The sequence below is a fragment of the Castor canadensis genome, chromosome 9 (genome assembly GCF_047511655.1).
Source record: "Castor canadensis chromosome 9, mCasCan1.hap1v2, whole genome shotgun sequence".
NCBI lineage: Eukaryota > Metazoa > Chordata > Mammalia > Rodentia > Castoridae > Castor > Castor canadensis.
The window spans coordinates 875,165-892,700 of NC_133394.1; the positions used below are offsets into that span (position 1 = coordinate 875,165).

Here is a 17,536-nt window from a genome sequence, read left to right on the forward strand (position 1 = left end):
GGCCATTGGCTCAGCTCCACAGCAGAGGGACTGCTGCATAGTGAGGCGCTCACTGCTCGACAAGGGTGGCAGCCAGAGCAGAGCTGCTGGACAGTGGGTTGGGGCCTTCTGTGGATGTCACTCGTCAGGTGGGGAGCAGAGCCCTGAGGAATCCTTTAATGGGAGAACTACTGAAGCTGTCAGAATCAAACCCGAATCGCACAAGGCTCAGCTTCCCTACTTGCTGTTTGTGTGGGTGATTGCAAGTGAGAGGTGCGTCTGTCTGCTGCACGTCTGAGTTGAATACGAGAGCGGCCTCGCATGCGCACAAGCTGGGTTCTGCATTTTAGTGTTGGTTTTCATTTAGGTGTGGGCACTTGTGTTTGAGCTTCCTCTTAAGTCAAGTCTCGTCTGGGTGGAACAATACTTACCAAAGTACAGTCTGCTGGTCACCTCCATTCCCATGTCAGTCAGGATTTCTGTAAGGAAACTGGCTGGGAATGTGGTGTGTGCTATCAGGAGTTAGCGAGGCCTGTGACACAACAATCGTACTCAGAGTGCCTTTCTTCTCAGTTCTTTAATGAAAAATGTGTTTCACAGTAAGTAATAATAAAGGGTCGATGTAGAAACAAAGACAGGAACTCTTGACAGTGTAGTGAATTGGTTAAGGTCAGGAAAGGCATGATGGCATTTTCCTGCTTTAGGCAAATGTATAGGCAGGTGACCTGTGTGGCTTTTCATGTCTCCTTTCTTCCTGCCATCGAGGCTGCCTGGAACACAGCTGGGAGTGTTAGGGTGGCGAGTCTGTGCTGAAGCCAGGATACAAAACTCTGTAGCTTGTTGCTGTCCTCAGGCCCAAGGAAAAGGCTGGTGACCTTTGAACCTCCTGTATTTAAAGTAAGGCAGCAGGGGATGGGTGCCTTGTCAGGAGGATGTGGATTTCGGGAGTGGGCATGACATTGATGACTGATGGGGACTTTGCACTTGCTCTCTACTCCTGCCACTAAGGTAATGGAGGGAGTCTTGCCCACATCTTCTTGGTAGGTGGTGTGTTGTGTTTGATTCTTGTGTCTTGGAGTCCATGCACCCTAGTCAGGTTTAATTAGTAGAAGATTTTAGATCAATCTAATTGTTTAGATTTTGATTCTGTACTGAGTGATGACAGGCTGCTTTAAAAGCAGGGAATGTTGATTACTGAAGCACCAATCACTAAGTATTGGTTAGCGAATGTGTGTGTGATCCAAACAGTGTCACATCAGACCTGGAGTGGAGCTCTGAGCACTGGGATGTTTCCAGTTAGAAATGAGTCAGGGGCTGAAGTGATGACATTTGTAGAGAGATCTGGGCTGGAGATACCTAGGCACTCACCCAGCTCACACATGGTCCCTCTCGCTCTGGGAGTTCCAGTGGACGAAGTTCACTTGGGCTCTTGGTGACCTCCTGGTCTTGTTGGGGCCTGGAAAGGAGCTCCTCAGTGGTGGCCAGTGTCAGTGCAGCAGAGCCCTTTGTCATGAGGCAGGTGTTGAGTTGGTTCCAGCGGTGTGCTGGGATGGGTGGTGTGGAGCAGTGCTCTGTCCCTGCACTGTGGGCACCTCCCTCTGTGTGGCTGTGCCGCCTGCCCTGCCTGCCCCTGAGTGCAGAGGGTGTGTGTTGATGTACACGGCCTGTCACAGCCGGAGCAGGAAGTCTCAGGTGAAGACAATGACAGCACGGAGCACTGTTACCATGCCGCTCACGGAGGATCTCTTCTCTACATTCCAGGTTCGGAACCTCACTTACATGGTGACCCGCAGGGAAAAGATTAAGCGGACTGTGTGCAAAGTCCAGGAGCAGATATTCAATCTTTACACTAAGCTCTTGGAGCAAGAAAGAGTTTCAGGTATGCATTAAGTCCTTTTAGGTCCCAATGTAGGGCAGGGGACTAAGCTGAGAGGCTCACACCACCGTGAAGGGAAAAATAATTTGTTCTTTAATGTTCTTGTATCTGTCTTACAGAAACATTTAAGAAGCACCAACTTTTCTAAAGAAAACTTAAGGCATTAGAGACCCACATGACATGAAATTTGGTCCAAACAGGGATCGAGTCCTGTCTTCTTTGCTTATGCACCAGACATAAGCGAGTCTCTTAAGTCTTAATTTTCTCTCCAGTATCCTCTTATGTAGGGTGGGGAGACACTGCAGACTACCTCTTGAAACTGTTGTGAGACTCAGTGACATGTGTTGATAAATGTATCATGGAGAGCCTCACAGATTACAGATGATCAGGCCTTTGGATCCACTTAGAACACTGACTTAAAGACTAAGTTAATTGCTCTGGGCAGGCGAGAAGGAAAAAGAAAAAGAAACCCACTGTGACACACACATGCACACTCCCCGCGTTCGGGAGAGCTCTCCAGTTACTTGGAGACCAAGTGCCAAGTTGGGCAAGTTACTTAATCTGTCCAGAAGTCCTTTCATCTTTAGAAGAGTAATGGTATAGTCACGACCTTGGGAAAAAAATGTCTTTTGGCACCAACATTCTGTGATCTCAAGCCCCCAAAAGTAGGCAGCATAAGGAGTGGAAGAGAACTCTAAGCAAGGGCTCAGTGTGCAGGCTGCGGCCTCCAGTGGGAGAGAGGGCGACTCCAGTGGGAGAGAGGGCGACTCAGCTATGGACGACCCTTGAAAGGGAGCACCGCACTGGGGAGTCATGGTTGATTCGCTCACTGTTCTTCATTTGTGACTTTCTGTCTCTGCATCTAGATTACTGTGACACAAAGAAGCAACAAAGAAGTTGTTACAACCTGTTAATGTTGAAATGCAGACTCTGGGGTGTAACTAACTAGACCCCTGTGACTTGAGGTCACCTGGTCAGCTGAGCAAATGGGCAAAGGCAGAGGGAGCGGTTCGTGATATTCTTGAAGTGCGACATGGTTTTAGGGGCATTACCTTTCTGATACTGTTAGAGCTATTTTCTTGCCATGATTAAATATTTCCCAGATGTATCCAGAGTATATTGTTATCTGGAGCTTGGAATTTCGCTGCAAACCTTTTTTTTTGTGGTACTGGGATTTGAACTCGGGGCTTCGTGCTTGCAAAGAAGGTACCTCCAGTCCATTTTGCTCTGGTTACTTTGGGGGTGGGGGTCTCAAATCTTGAGCCTCCCAATTTCAGCCTCCCACTTAGCTTGCAGGCACTGCAGTGACAAGGCACCCTCTTCCTGTGGGATGCTTGGGGGATGCCCTCAACCCTCCAGGTCTGGACTTTGATGCCTAACATCAGTCTGCTTTGCAAGACTGCAACTGGGATGACCATGGCTTATGTGTCCTTCAGGGCCCTGGTTCAGACTCCGGTGTGTAATTCTGATAGTGGGACCAGTGCTTATAGGGAGCTGGAGTCAGTGCTTTTCAGAGATGTGGGTTCCCATTCAGTAGACAAGAAGTCAGACTTGAGGAGACCCAGTCTGACTTTACCTTCCGCATGGTAGGTGATTCAGTGCGGCCTCCCTGATTGTGGTCACAGCAGTTCTGCTTGCCTTCGTGTGTGGCTCCTGTCTCGTACTGGGGGCTGAACCTTGTTTTTCTGTTGGCTCACACCCTGTGGGAGACAGAAAACACAGGATTGCTCCTGGTGGATGGGCTTGGGCTCTTGCAGAAACATGGTCCTGGTGGATCCTGGTGTGCTGTGAACTCACAAGTATTTCCAGACATTCGTGGTTGTGAGGGTATGACCAACACAAAACAAGTGCGACATCCCAGGGAAATGTCAGAGTTCACGTCAGGCGATGAGCGTTGGTGTTATTTCATGCAACATGAGCCTGTACTGGGTTATGCTGTGACATTTAGTTCTGTGATTTGCATTAAAAAAGACCAACTGAACTTACGCTCAACTTGGATGCCAGTTCAGTTGGATCCACAAATGTATTTTCTATACATACAGTGATGGTGAACATTGTTCTGAACACTTAGCTATGTGTCAAGAACTGTTTCAACACTTTTCTTGATTCCTTTCACATATTTGCTGTGCAAGGGAATAGGTATTTTGGAGATGGACTTAGCATCACAGTCCTTGTCCTCCCAGTCCCACAGGAAGTCAGATGGCGGACGGGTGAATGTGGTGCCCCGTGTGGTTGCTGCTCTGTACCAGGTGGAGGAGACGAGATCTCCTTTGAAAATTGGACCAGTTATTTTGTTTACAGGAAAATGTAGTTCTTCACAGAAATTCTCTGAATTTTCAGTTGTTTTAGAAAAGTGTAGCTGAGGTCCAGACTGAGGCGGGTTCTCGTGGGTCACGTCCTTGCCTGTGGAAACCAGGCTCTGCAGGCCAGGTGGAGGTTTGCACAGGCTGGGCGAGGCGAGGCGCAGAGTGTGGGTTCGTTTAGATTAGTTCTGCTGTAATCTTCCTGTGGTTTCTGTTCGCAGGTGTGCCTTCTTCCTGCTCCTCCTCCTCTCTGGACAGCATGCTTATGTTCAACAGTCTGTCCGTGGGCCCCGGCGCTCCCCAGATCGAGGACCTGAAGTGGCACTCTGCGTTCTTCAGGAAGCGGATGGGGGCTTCCCTAGTTCACTCGCTCAAGAAGCCCCCTAAGCGGGTCCCAGGGCAGAGCAGCGCTGGCCGTGAGGGCAAGGCCCTGCCGAAGCAGCCAGACCTGTGTGGAGGGAGGGAGGGGCTGGCTGTCCAAGAGAGCTTTCTGAGTTTCGAGAAGACCTTTGCGGAAGCCCGCCTCCTGTCATCAGCACAACAGAAAAATGGGGTGGTGACACCAGACCATGGGAAAAGAAGAGACGGTCGTTTTCATTGTGATCTCATTAAAGGAGACTTGAAGGACAAGCCTTTTAAACAGAGTCACAAGCCTCTCAGGTCCACAGATGTGTCCCAGAGGCACCCAGACACAAGAGCTGCCACCTCCCCTGGACTGGGGCAGTCAGCACCTGGTACCAGGAGGGAGACCGTGCCCAAGTGCAATGGCTGCCTAATCAAAGTGAGCGGTCACCAGCCTGCAGCCAAAGTGCCTACCACACCTGCCAGCCCGGCAAAGAACTGGGGCGGATTCCGGATTCCAAAGAAGGGGGAGCGGCCGCCACAGGGAGAGGCCCGGCAGGGACCCTGCCACCAGCACGCAGACTACCCATACCTAGGTTTGGGCCGAGTGCCAGCCAAGGAAAGGGCCAAAAGCAAATTACAAACCGACAATGAGAATGACGGGTATGTCCCCGATGCAGAAATGAGTGACTCGGAGAGCGAGGCGTCAGAAAAGAAATGCATGCACTCCAGCAGCAGCCTGGGCGGGAGGACCGAGATCATCAGGAGAGGTATCCTGGCCTCCTGACGGCCACGCAGGAATCGGGTTCCTGGGCCACGCACGCACTTGCAATTCAGATTGCATTTGTCACTTATAAGTCATTGTGAGGAGTTTGTGTTAGTGGCAGCTTGCTGAGGAAACAGAACAGTAGTAGACACTGCTAAGATTAGAACCTGAGCTAAACACTACAAGGGTGAGTTACACACATTGGAAGAGGGCAAGGCTGAGTAAGCCTTGTGAGTTTTTACTGCCCTCTGCATTCTTCCCAAAGCACAAACTCTTGGTTACCTGAATATACAGAATCAAATTCAGTTCTGTAGAACAAATTCATGCCATTTACAGCCCACAAAGTTTGTGTTCTAGGACTCTAGATGTTGAAATCACTTGGCCCACAGGCTAGTCTTGTTGCGTTACTGGTGTGTAGGCAGCAGCTCCCAGCCTCGGTGGCACTAGGGGATTGTGTGTGCACAGCGCCAGGAGAAAGGCCATGGGGCTGAGTTGCTGTGGCTTGGAGTCAGGGTAGATGCTGCAGGGCTGCTGGCGCTGGAAGCCCACAAGTGGCAATTGCTGGCGGGGACTGAACCTTGAACAAAATCCTAGCTCTTAGAAAGGTCCAGTTTTTGCCAGTCCTGACCTTCCCCGACCACAGGCTCTTGGGCCAGCTTGGGAGGCCATCTGCCTCCAGCAGAGCAGCAGCTGCTCGAGTTCAAGCGATGAACTTGAGACTCTGGTGACATATACTTCCCAGAGCCGTCACAGTGCACATGTTGGGGAATCCGGGCCTCCGCCACCAACGGATTCCTTAAGAAAAAATCAGGGGAGGGGGAGAAAAGAGGAGAACCGTGGACTAGCTATATTTTAAAAGCAGTAGCAAGGCAATAAGTTGTGATAGGCTCTTACCATTGACTGGGGTCACACAGGAACGAGGTCGAAGCCGCTCCCTCGCAGAGGATTTCTGGAGGCAGGGTTGAGAACTCTGTTTCGTCACTTGGACTTTCTAATCGCAAATGGCAATAACGAGTAAGTTATCAGCAATAATAAATTTAGCATTAAATTTGAGTACAATGTTCTGTTTTGCACTCGCTGCAGTGCACATGGATTCAGACAGTGCTGGTGTTCAGGTCCTGTTAATTTTCTTTGGAATTCATTGTAGTTGTGAATCAAACTTAAGAGCAGGAGAGTGCAAATAGCGAGATTTGGAATGATGGGCGCTTGACAGAAGCCCAGCTTCCCCTAAATCACCCTTAGTTCACTGTCAACTCAGATTCCCGATTCATTCCACGTTTCCACGTGGCAGGGACGTCCTGATGCGAGTGAGTGCTGAGTTCTGTGTTCACGTCAAGTCTTCCGGACGACTGTCCACAACAGAAAAGGACCATCTCGCTATGCAAGTGTTCTCAGATGACCCACTAGTTGACCTGATGACGCATCCCCGCTGTCGGTGTGACACTTCCAGACCAAGTCTGAACTTTTCCAAGTACATTGATGTAGCCAATTCAGGGGAGGGAAAGAATGACCAGGTTATTTTTGAGCTGTGGGGCTCATTTTGAAAGACTGCTATCCAGATAGCTTGTTGCTACAGATACTAGAAGGTTCTTAGGAATCCAAGTTGTACATTTGCTCATAACTTAAAAAGTAGATTATTTGCATTTGAGCAAAAACCTTTTGCTGGGTACAGGAGAAGGTTAAACTCTAGGTACAGTTAGCTTTTTATTACAGCAACAGCACTGGGTGAGAGTAGAATTTAGAGGGATAATCTGTGAAGCCATAGAAAGAAAATCTAAAGTAATGAGTCCATGGCCTCTCACCGTTTTTAAGAGGTACCAGATTCATTTGCACTATTAGGAATGCTAGTTTTGTGCAAAAAACAATGCCTTACCTATTTTTCCCCCACATTTAGGTTGAAAAGCTTTCAGATGTTCCAAGTTATGCTGAACCAAAAACCAAACCAAACCAAAACAAAACAAAAAAATAAAAACCCATACAAAAGAAAACACACGAAAATACAATGCCCACTTTTCAGTCCTGCTTCAGAGTGCAAACGGTACAGAGAGGCTTCTCTGGGTGTGACGAGAGCTTTGCAAGTCAGCACCTGTCACGCTGGGGACTCTGGGAGGTGGCCTGGCTGCCCCTGCATTCTTTTAACTAGGGAACCATTTGCTTTTCTGTTTTGTTTTTAAATCTTTCCTTGTGCATCCTGACCAAGAAATATGTCAAAACGTAGGCTAGTTAAACTTTTTGTAAAGTTGCCTGGAATGTCATTTGTTAGGTTATAACACAAGAGCTAAATGAAGGTTTTATGTGTTGTGTGCAAATCCTGATTATTTCAAAATGGACAGACTTGTCATTACATTTGTAACCTTGTACAGAGGATTTTTCACTATGTGCCTAGCTTGGTGTCCATTCAGCGAAAATTGAGGAAAAAAAAAGGTGCATGAAGAGTTACAAATCAGAAGTTAAACAAAGAATATGTAGAGATGACTATTTTATATTACATGGCCCAATCCTGTATTTATTTCTACCCCGTTTTGAAAGTATTTATAAACTAGTTGAGGACAGCTGTATTTTTTTGTTGAACTATTTAGTAGAATTTGTGCCTTTTTGTCTGTATGTGAATAAATGCTGTACATTTTGCAGTACATCTGGAAGTCTCCTGCCTTTCTGAATATGTGAGGCCTGTGCACCTCCATCCTGCATCTTCCCATCCCAGCAGGAGTGGATTGGGGGGTGAGTGGCTGGTGAGGTGTGGGTGCATCATGTCCGGTGCTAACGGCGCCTGCAAGATGCTGGACCTTCGTCTGCACTAGCGATGCTTTCCAGGACGTTCCACTGCTGAAGCACCAGCGGCTTGGGGATCAGAGAGGCCTGAGGCTGAATATAGTTTACCAGTCACGTGACCTTGGCTAGGTCACTTTAACCTTACGAGCCTGTTTGCCATCTGTTGGTCTTACTGGTGACATTTAAACAAAGGCTCTCATAGCACAGGTAGTGGACGAGGTGTGGCTGAAGTGGTAGAACGTCTGCTTTGCAAGTGTGAAGCTAAGTGCAAGCCCCAGTCCACCAAAAAAAAAAAAAAAAAAAAAAAGTGGCTACAGAGCAGTGGTTCATGCCTGTAACCCCAGGTACTCAGGAGGCAGAGCTCGGGAGGATCATGGTTTGAAGGGATAAAATAATTGGAGAGAACCCATCTCAACCAGTAAGTTGTGTGTGGTGGTGCGCATCTGTCACCCCAGCTATGCAAGACGAGTAAACAGTAGGTCCAGGGTCCAGGGAAAACTCAGCTGTCTGGAAAATAGCCAAAACGCAAAGGGCTGGGGCGTGGCTCAAGTGGTAGAGTGACTGCCTGGCAAGCGTGAGGCCCCAAGTTCAACCCCCAGGATGGCTCCCCACAGCAGAAGGCTGTATTTTCTATCAATCAGTAGGAACAAGACACTGATTTTTTTAAACAGCATTTTACCCGCTAAGACTTCTGAGGCAAGAAATATCTTCCTGAGTGGCAGCAAGGTCCTCTATGAAATGCTCTCCGTGTGTTCCTCGGCCCACCGCACACACTGGCACCCGGGGCAGTAAGGGGGGGTCTCCCTGCGGCAGGACACTCCTTCCTTAGCTGTACGCTGAGCCAGCGGGAGTCTAGCGCAGCGCTCACTGCCGTGCCGTGCAGAGTGAGGGTCCAGAGCCGCTTAGAGCTCTTCCAAAACACTGGGCAGTGTGTCTTAACAGGAATTGTTAAATCTTGTCCACTTCTCCCCCTTCTCTTATGCTGTTCTCGGGCTTGCGCTGAGTAAGAGCCCAGAGGGAAATGACTGTCACTAAATGGTCCTGAAACTCAGTAACCATAGCCCTTTCCCGGGGAACTCAGTCTCCAGGAGCCCATGGCAGGGCCTAGCATCAGCTGGCAGTTCTGCGGCCCGACAGGAAATGGGGCCCCAGGAGCCTGTGTTCACGTTTTTACCCAAATCAACCAGAACACGGGTTTTGCCTTTGAAACATTAGCCACCTGCAGCAAACTCCACCATTGACTTCAAGGCCGAGGCTCTTCAGGTGGTGTCTGCTCCACTGCACGGGGGGCTGTGTTCCCTTCTAGTCCGGGGAGGCTCCTGGTGGCCCGGTCACCAGAGGGGAGCACCTGAGCGGGAGTAGCTGGGTGTCCACTGGTCTCCAGTCCGCACTGCTGAGTCTTCTTACGGGCATTTCTTTGTGGCCATATCGACACTTGCCTTGGACTGATTGCTTTTCTGTGGCCTGTTTGAGAGAGTGCCGCCCTGCCTGCACACAGGGAGCACTCCTTGGTGGCCAGCCTGGTTTGTCCTTGGTGTCACCCCAGGCTTTGCGCTTCTCTTGGTCCCACTGCCACTTGCCATGCAGGGGTCGGAGCTTTTCACTTCTTGCAGCAGCCTCTTGTAGACTTCCTTGATTCAAGTTGTGGTGGAGTCCAGCCCCCTTCCCTAGCCAGCCACAACCTCCCTGTGGCCCCTGAAGCACACAGTGCTCTGGGGACCTTCCTGACATGGCATTTAAAAGGGCCTATCAAGTGCTGGCCCTGGGCTGTATTTTACTTTGTTCGATCCTGAAAACATGCGACGCAGGTACAGTTACCTCCAGTTTACAGGTGAGGAAAACTGAGGCACAGGGACCTTAAGCAATTTGCCCATCAGTCGGGTGCTACAGAAGTCCACATGTGGAGGTCAGGAGACACGACAATGCCAAGCTCTGCCTGTGAACTTTATTTCAGTGGATTCTACCCAGGAGAGCTAGCAATCCTAGCTCAGAACATCAAGCATGGTGGAAGACTGAACAGAGAGGAGCAGTCTGCCATGCGTGGCCCCTGCCTTGTTCTTGGGAGAATGGAATTCATTTCATCACCTATTACACAGCTACAGGTAAAATATACTATAATGAGAGAAAAGTTCGTATCGGGCTCAGAGAATAACTTAATTCTCTGCATCCTAAGCCAAGGCTTGGACAGTTTGAGCTTGGTGATGACGAACCTGAAATTACGATTAATGCCAAAACTTTGAACTGAAGCTATGCAAAACCTCTAAGTCAGTATTTTGTGACATAAGGTATAATGAATGCAGTTACCAATAAATAAGCAATGCCACCGGCCTGGTGGTGCTTGTCTATAACGCAGCACTTGGGAGGCTGAGGTACAGAATCACAAGTTCCAGGCCGTCCTGTGCTACACAGTGAGACCATGTCTCAAAAAACTAAAAACCAAAACCAATCAACTAACAACCCCCTTCCCTTCCCCCACAACAAAAATATGCCAAATTAAGTAGCCAAGACAAAAGAAAAACAGTCCTGATGTTCAGACTGCCGCCGGGTTTACACCTTTCCCGCTTCACCCACTCACCTGACTGCTGCTTTAACTTCAGGGCCATCACCAGTGTAAGGCCAGTCTTGGGTTTCCCTTTTTCACAGCAGGGCAGTCACAAGGCCAGGGCTCCTCTTTCTCATCGACTTCAGCTCTGCTGCAGCCTCAGTCTGAGTCATGGAGCTCATTTTGGTATCTTCACCTTAACAGGGCATGTAAACACCTTCCCGACACCATTCTTTAAAATAGTACGCTCGTTAGGTAATGGTGGCTCAGGCCTGTAATCCCAGCTACTTGGGAAGCAGAGATCAGGAGGATCGAGTTTTGGAGCTAGCGTGGGCAAACAGTTCATGAGACCCTATTTTGAAAAAAAACCCATCACAAAAAAAGGTCTGGTAGAGTGGCTCAAGGTGTAGGCCCCAAGTCCAAACCTAGTGCTGCAAAAAACAAAAAACCCAAACTCCCCATGATGCTCACTTTGATTAAGGAAATCATGTATTATATCAAGTGCTTCACAATTGCTAACCGCAATCTACCTCCTATTAACAATTTTTAGGTGGATTAACACTGGCTACACTGTGTCATTCAAATAGCTGTGCATTACAACGCCCTTTGCTTAGAAAAGTACTGTCCTCTACTACTTAAATTTAGGGTATGGTCACTTTTCTTGGTTTGGAAAAATTACCAAATAAATCCTGCTAGACATGAAAATACTTTTTCTAGGAGTCCTAGCTGTATGTATAATTTGACAGTCAAAAGGGCTTTTCCTTTAAGGTCAGACTCAGGGAAAAAAACAGAACAAAACAAAACCCAACAAAACCAAAAGGCTTATAGCTGAGCCAGGCACGGTTGATGAATGATAAAGAGGAGGTGGAGTTTTTCAGATCCTACTTTGCACCTATAGTTCCCATCAAGAGCAGAGACCATCACCTGAGGGGCAGAGTGGACACAGTGAGGTCACAGGTCTACAAGACCCAGCTGTCATTGAGATCACATCCCGGCTGGGTGCGCAGAGGACGCTCCTGCCAGGCATCTGTCCGCAAAGCGTGGGCGATTCTGTGGACTGAGGACAAGGTGGGCGGCAGAAGGAACAGTGCCCAGACCTGCTGCGCCCTGCGGCAGGCGTGGAGAGGAGATGGCGATGCCTGGCGGGTGCTGTGGAGCAAATGCAAGAAGACACGCGATGTCCAGCACCTGACGTTCTCAACAGAGCGTCACAATTGCCACAGGTCCAGGGGTTCACCAGTGGATGTGGGTATCTGCAAAAATGTGACAATGACTCCACTCATCCTCTGGAGTTTCTATGAAAGGGTGTTCTAGCCTCATGGTTTTTGTCCTTGGAGACTTTAATGCTATGCTTTTTTTGACTGTACTGGGGTTTGAACTCAAGGCCTGTACCTTGAGCCACTCCACCAGTCCTTTTCTGTGATGGGTGTTTTCAGGACAGGCTCTCTGGAACTATTTGCTCAGGCTGACTTCAAACCACGATTCTCTTGATCTCTGCCTCCTGAGTAGCCAGGATTATAGGTGTGAGCCACCGGTGCCCAGCTTACAATTTTTTGATTCATTGATCAAGGTCTGTGCTGCTACTTAATGAAAATATAAAATAAAGTTTTCCACGACATGTTATTACAGGAAAGAAAGGACTTCAGTAAACACAAAAGGAACATGCAGTGAGTATGAGGTTGCTAGCAATCTTCCCAGAACAGGATTCCTGGATTTGATCTGAGACACCTGTGATGCATACAGAAGGCCGAGTCTTTGCCGACGTTCTCAGAATTGGCTACAAGCAGCAACATGGCCAGACTGACAACAGTCTAAATGACCACAGCTCCTCATCTTTTCAACAACTTGCATGAATGTTCAAGTAGCATGCTTGTTAAAACTGTGGACGGCATGCACTATAGGTCAAAAATGGTCCTGAGTGAGAAACAGTAGGAAGAAAAATAACAGACATGGTCCCTAAACTCAGAGCTGACAAACAGGATCACACACTCGGGTTACAGTGTGTGCTGCCTCCTGGGCAAACTTGGCTTAGCAACAGAACCTCTGAGGAAGATTGGTGCTGGCTGACGACGTGCTCAGCATCTGCCAGCGTGATTTAATGTCAAAAAAAATAAGTAAAAAAGGTGACAATCTTACGTACACCAATGGAGGCAGAGACTCCAGAATAACCTCATCCTACACACCACAAGTCTTTAGCCACTGTGACTTTCAAAGCGAGCTTTCAAAGAATGTCAGATCGTCTTGAGGTGGACAAAGGGAAAGGGACCCGTTTGGAGCCATATCCATTGCCTGGAGAGTCTAATAAACTGTTCTCCAATTCTTAGCCAAGCATCATTTACCCTCTTCCCACCCCTGCCAGGATCTAGAATGAGACCATTACCAGTTTACATCTCAAGTAAGCTTTGTTTTGGGGTCAGGGGTGTGTCCTAGGCACACTTGGTGTACTTAGTGCCCAGTCAGTGCTTTCTGACCGAATGAGTGAAGAAGGACGTCTGCAAGTCGGAGTTAACTCTGACAGGTTGGCACGAGGTTCACCGGGAAACCAAGTCCTTTGGGAAAATGGGGAACATCACTCAGGTTGAGCCCTGGCGTGTGGAAGGCCCTTTAGACTGCTTCTGTGGTGCCAGGAGGGCCAAGGCAGGTGGACAGGTCTGGTTCACAGTACAGTAAGAAAGAGCTTTCTGATGGGAACAGCTGATTGAAGGACCAGGCTCCTCATGGGAAGTGAGTAGGTGCCTCGGTGGGTGTCAACAGCTGATCTGTTCCTGGAAGCAAAGTGCTGCACTTTGAAGAAATGTATTAACATGAACCAGTGAGAGTTTGTAAGCCTCAAGGCTGCCAGTTGGGATTTCAGATCCAGAGACCATGGCCCTGGCGGGAGGGAGGCAGGTGTCACTGAGAGTAACTGAAATGAGATCACTGACAGCTCTGATTGCGTGAACCTCTCCGAGTTCCTCCTCTGTGGCTTCTAGGCCTGTGGTTTTGAGAAGCCCTCTGCCGTCCAGCTGCAAGTCCTTCCTTGCGTCAGGGTAATGGATCCATTGCCCAAGCCCAACCTGGGCCCGGGAAACCAGCCACGTGTGCACTATTGATTCTGTAGCAGACCAAGTTAGATCTGAAGTTTACCTAGGCCTTGGGCCTGGCAACCACTAGAGTTAGCTTGGCAGATACAGAAGGAAAGCATGAGGGCCTCCTGCCAGGCCTGCACTGGGGACACCAGTGTGCATGCAGAGGTGCAGGACCTGCCGGCGGAAGCTCCCACATCCTGGTGGGTACCCCTGGTTGCACATTTGATTAGTGTAGCTGGAGACACCCGTCTCCCAAATACATCAAGATGTTTGTGCTGACGAGGATGATGAAATACTAGGTGTGGATTTGAGGATCAGATACTCCAGAGCTCAGGTGGTTTACTGTCGGCCACAACTCTTTCCTATGTGCCTGAGGTGGTCAAGAAATTCATGAGGGAGAGTTGACCCTGGAGGGCACCTGCCAGTTCTACATCAGTGTGCAAAAGGAGTGGAAGTGGGAGATGCTGTGTGACCCAGGCGGTTACCTTCACCAACATCCAAAGGAAGGAAGGCTGGTAGGCTCACTGTGAAGATCATCCCCAATCTCCACAAATGGAGACGCAAGGGAGTCACAGTCCAGCTCTGGCACACACTGATCCTCAGAGGCCTCGGGCTGCTTTAGTCAGCAGCCATGACTTTCACACCAGCAGGAAAACTACAGCCCTAGAATTGGTCCTGGTGGTTGTTTTGGTCACAGAGATGTGGTTATAAACATGGTAATAGAAGATGGGACTTTCACAGAACCCGAAACCTCAGAACCCCCAGTGAGTGCTCCAATGACACTGGATGTCTGAGAGGAGCTGCTACCTGGTCCCGGTCAGGAGGCAGTCGTGGGGGCTGAGGAGCAGCCTGAATGGAGGGAAGGGAGCCCAGGGATGGACATCTTGTCTTTTCTGTCTTTCTGTTTCTTTGAATAAATATTACTTTTGAGGCAAAAGAAAAAAAAAATCTATGAGAGCAGATTGAGAACTAATGAGAACCAGGCTCAGTTCCTGCTTCTGTCCTTGCTTGTTTACACTGCATGGAAGATACGAGTGGGGTGCAGTGCGCACACAGGACCAGTGGGAGGGGGGAGGACCGAATGGGAGGGGGGCACCTGTGTGAGGTGGTGACACCTGTGGGAACAGGGAGTACTTGTATGAGGGGGGCACCTGTATGAGGGGGGCACCTTTGGGAAGGGACTCGTGCACATGCTGTGCTGGATTCTTGGCTGGATGGTGCTGGTGTTGTAAAGAATTACTTTCAAGACACTTTCCCATCATAAAACTTTGGTTGTCCAAACATACACACATTTACTTTTCTTTCTTATGTAAATACTAGGAGCACCAATTATCTCCACAAGAGTTACACATTTTACTAAGTTTTAAGGGCTGGTGAGGGACAGAGTCCATATGTAACCTCAGGATTCTGTAGTCACTGTCTCTGTCTACAGATCCATATGTGTATGTACAGTTTTAGTTAAAGTAAACAAAGTTTTTGATAAAAATTTTTGCAAAAAAGCTCACCACAGATTTGCTATTTTGGAGAAAGTGACAAAACACATTATGCCCAGTGTTTTCCACCATTTTGTGTGTGAGTTGCTATGGCAAGATGGTGCAGCAATGGCACCGTCCTTCCATGGGGGAGGGGTCACGAGATGACTCTGGGGTCTGCATGTTTGTATGCAAAGGAGAAAAAGAAATCATAGCTCCTTTCTGCCTCAGGGAGACACAACAAAGAAGCTGAAAAAAATAAGATGAACGTGGCTTCATCCCCAGTTTCAGAGTTATATAATTTGTATTTCCTACTCCTTTCCTCTGTCTCCTAAAACACAGTCCACAGAATAAATAATGCCTTTGCAAATGAAGACTGACCAATGAGAGATGTTAAAAACTCCACTTCATTTTTACATAGGAAATTATTAACTGAAGAACTTTTCTGAAAGAAACCCCCCACCACTTTCAATTCTGTTGCTAAACGTGGCTTAAGTTCAAATGCAGAGGTCAGAAAGTTCTGACCTTTGCCTGTCTTCCTGGATAGTCGTGAGCACGCCAGGGAGCCAGCTGCAGAGGAGGTTATGAACGTAACAGTGCAGGGAGGACTGTGTCCACCTGACAACGAAGTCATCTGTGCCACCCTGTCCTTGAGAACTCAGCTCACAAACAATTACTGAACGCCTCAGTGCTCCAGGAACCAGGGTATACTGAGGGATGAGCAAATGTGAGCCTGCTCTCAGGGAGCTTACAGTCTGTGGGGGGTTGGAAAAGACTTCAAAAAGAGTTAATTACAAATTCTTTCAAGTACTAGGAAGGAAAAATAGAGCACACTATTAAGAGCATTCTGCCACAGGGACTGAACCTAGCCTCGAGGCCAGGGAAGGCTCTACTGGGGAAGTGATGTCTGACTACAGATCTGAAGAAGGCATAAAGGGTAAAGAGTATCAGAGACTTGGCTGGGGAGGGAGGACGGTTCAGTGATGGAAGTAAAAGGTGCCACCAAGCCTACAGCAGAGGAACTGGAGGAGAGTGGCCTGAGAAAAGGCTGAAGAGGTGGCCCCTCCTTCTGAGGCCAAGGATCCCAGCAACATCTGGCTTTGTTAGCAGCAGTCCTGAGCTCTTAACGATGGATGTTTCTGGGTCACTCCAACTCACACTCACTAGCTGCTCATCGGGAAAACAGCAGCCTGCTCTAGTCACTAGAAGCCAGAAGAGAATAACTTACACGGATGTGCAAACACCCACAGGACTACAATGCCTTAGAGCTATGAATTCATAGGATCGAAGCTCTCTATTTGATCAGAACTCAGCAATATTAAAAAACTTGCAAACTCTTAAGTTCTATAAATAATTCCAAGCTGTAAGTCAGAAAGAAGTCCTGTGACTACCCACTGAAGTAAATGACAGCACCATTTGGAAAGTGTGTAATTTATTACATTTGAGTTCAGAGGAAAACTAATTCTTAGTGACTTTGGAAATGAGTTAGGAGTAACAATTAGATATAAACCCCCAAATCCTGGAACCTGAAATACTAAATTTTAGAATTTTCTTAAACCTCTCTCATGACTAGTGTAGTTTGAAAGGGAAGAAGACACACTAGTGACGGCAGGGGCTCGTCCCAGCTGGCTTCATTCTCCACGGAAGCTCAGGTATGGCTGGCTTTCTACTTACAGGAAGTTGCCAGAGTTTTGTTCCCCGTGGCCCTCCTAACAGAATGGAACATGCCTTGTAAAGCAACACCAGTGTGGCTGCTCTCTGCACTTGGCCACGTCAATCCTTCTGGTCCATCAGCTTCCCAACTCTGAATCATGGGTGTTCTTAAATAGTCTCCAGATTCACCAAGGAGGCTGCTTTTCTTCTCTGCACCGTAATCACACTGAGCTGCAGCAGAACAAACAAGGAAAAAGTAGTGACATACCTCACGGCAAACCTCAGACCCACAGGCACTGAAAATAATCTTGATGGAAAGAATCTCCAAGTTGGCAATGTGCTCATTTCTGCCTTAACCAGACTCTCAAGTGCCTGGGCCACGTTGGAGAAACCGTGTCCACGATGACGTCCCACAGCTCAGAGGAACACTCTGAATTCCCAAACACATTACACAGATGGGTGAAAAACATCTCGATAGAAGGTAATTTGAAAGGTGGAAAAAAGTAAATCCGAGCAGATATAATGCAGGCTCCATAATAAAAAGAAGATAGAGTCTTCTCTTCAGATATAATCACTATTTTTAGTTTTTTGGTTTGTTTGCTTTGATTTTTTTGACATGGTCTTATGGTGAAGTCCAGGTTGGTCTTGAACTCATGATCCTGCTGCCTTACCCTTGGGAGGCTGATGATTACAGGCATGTGCCACCCTGCTTGGCTGTTTCCAGTGTTTCTGGAAATATTCTAAATGAAAATATATGTATCTA

At 48.1% G+C, this 17,536-nt stretch overlaps 2 protein-coding genes and 1 pseudogene across 12 annotated transcripts in view; 2 read left to right on the forward strand and 1 right to left on the reverse strand.

The window, feature by feature from the left end:
- Jade1 (jade family PHD finger 1) overlaps positions 1 to 7,899 on the forward strand; it is a 50,618-nt gene extending 42,719 nt beyond the window's left edge. For all 7 annotated transcript variants that reach the window (XM_074041154.1, XM_074041156.1, XM_074041152.1 and 4 more), the window contains 2 exons: positions 1,741 to 1,858; positions 4,380 to 7,899. In XM_074041154.1, the coding sequence (XP_073897255.1) occupies positions 1,741 to 1,858; positions 4,380 to 5,287 (1,026 nt within the window). In that variant the 3' untranslated portion in view covers positions 5,288 to 7,899. The remainder of the gene's footprint in view (positions 1 to 1,740; positions 1,859 to 4,379) is intronic.
- Positions 5,891 to 17,536, reverse strand: part of Sclt1 (sodium channel and clathrin linker 1) — a 160,518-nt gene continuing 148,872 nt past the window's right edge. For all 5 annotated transcript variants that reach the window (XM_074041163.1, XM_074041161.1, XM_074041160.1 and 2 more), the window contains 2 exons: positions 10,614 to 17,004; positions 5,891 to 6,257 (listed from right to left, as the gene is read on the reverse strand). In XM_074041163.1, the coding sequence (XP_073897264.1) occupies positions 16,942 to 17,004 (63 nt within the window). In that variant the 3' untranslated portion in view covers positions 5,891 to 6,257; positions 10,614 to 16,941. The remainder of the gene's footprint in view (positions 6,258 to 10,613; positions 17,005 to 17,536) is intronic.
- Positions 11,427 to 14,178, forward strand: LOC109699861 (eukaryotic initiation factor 4A-I-like; annotated as a pseudogene).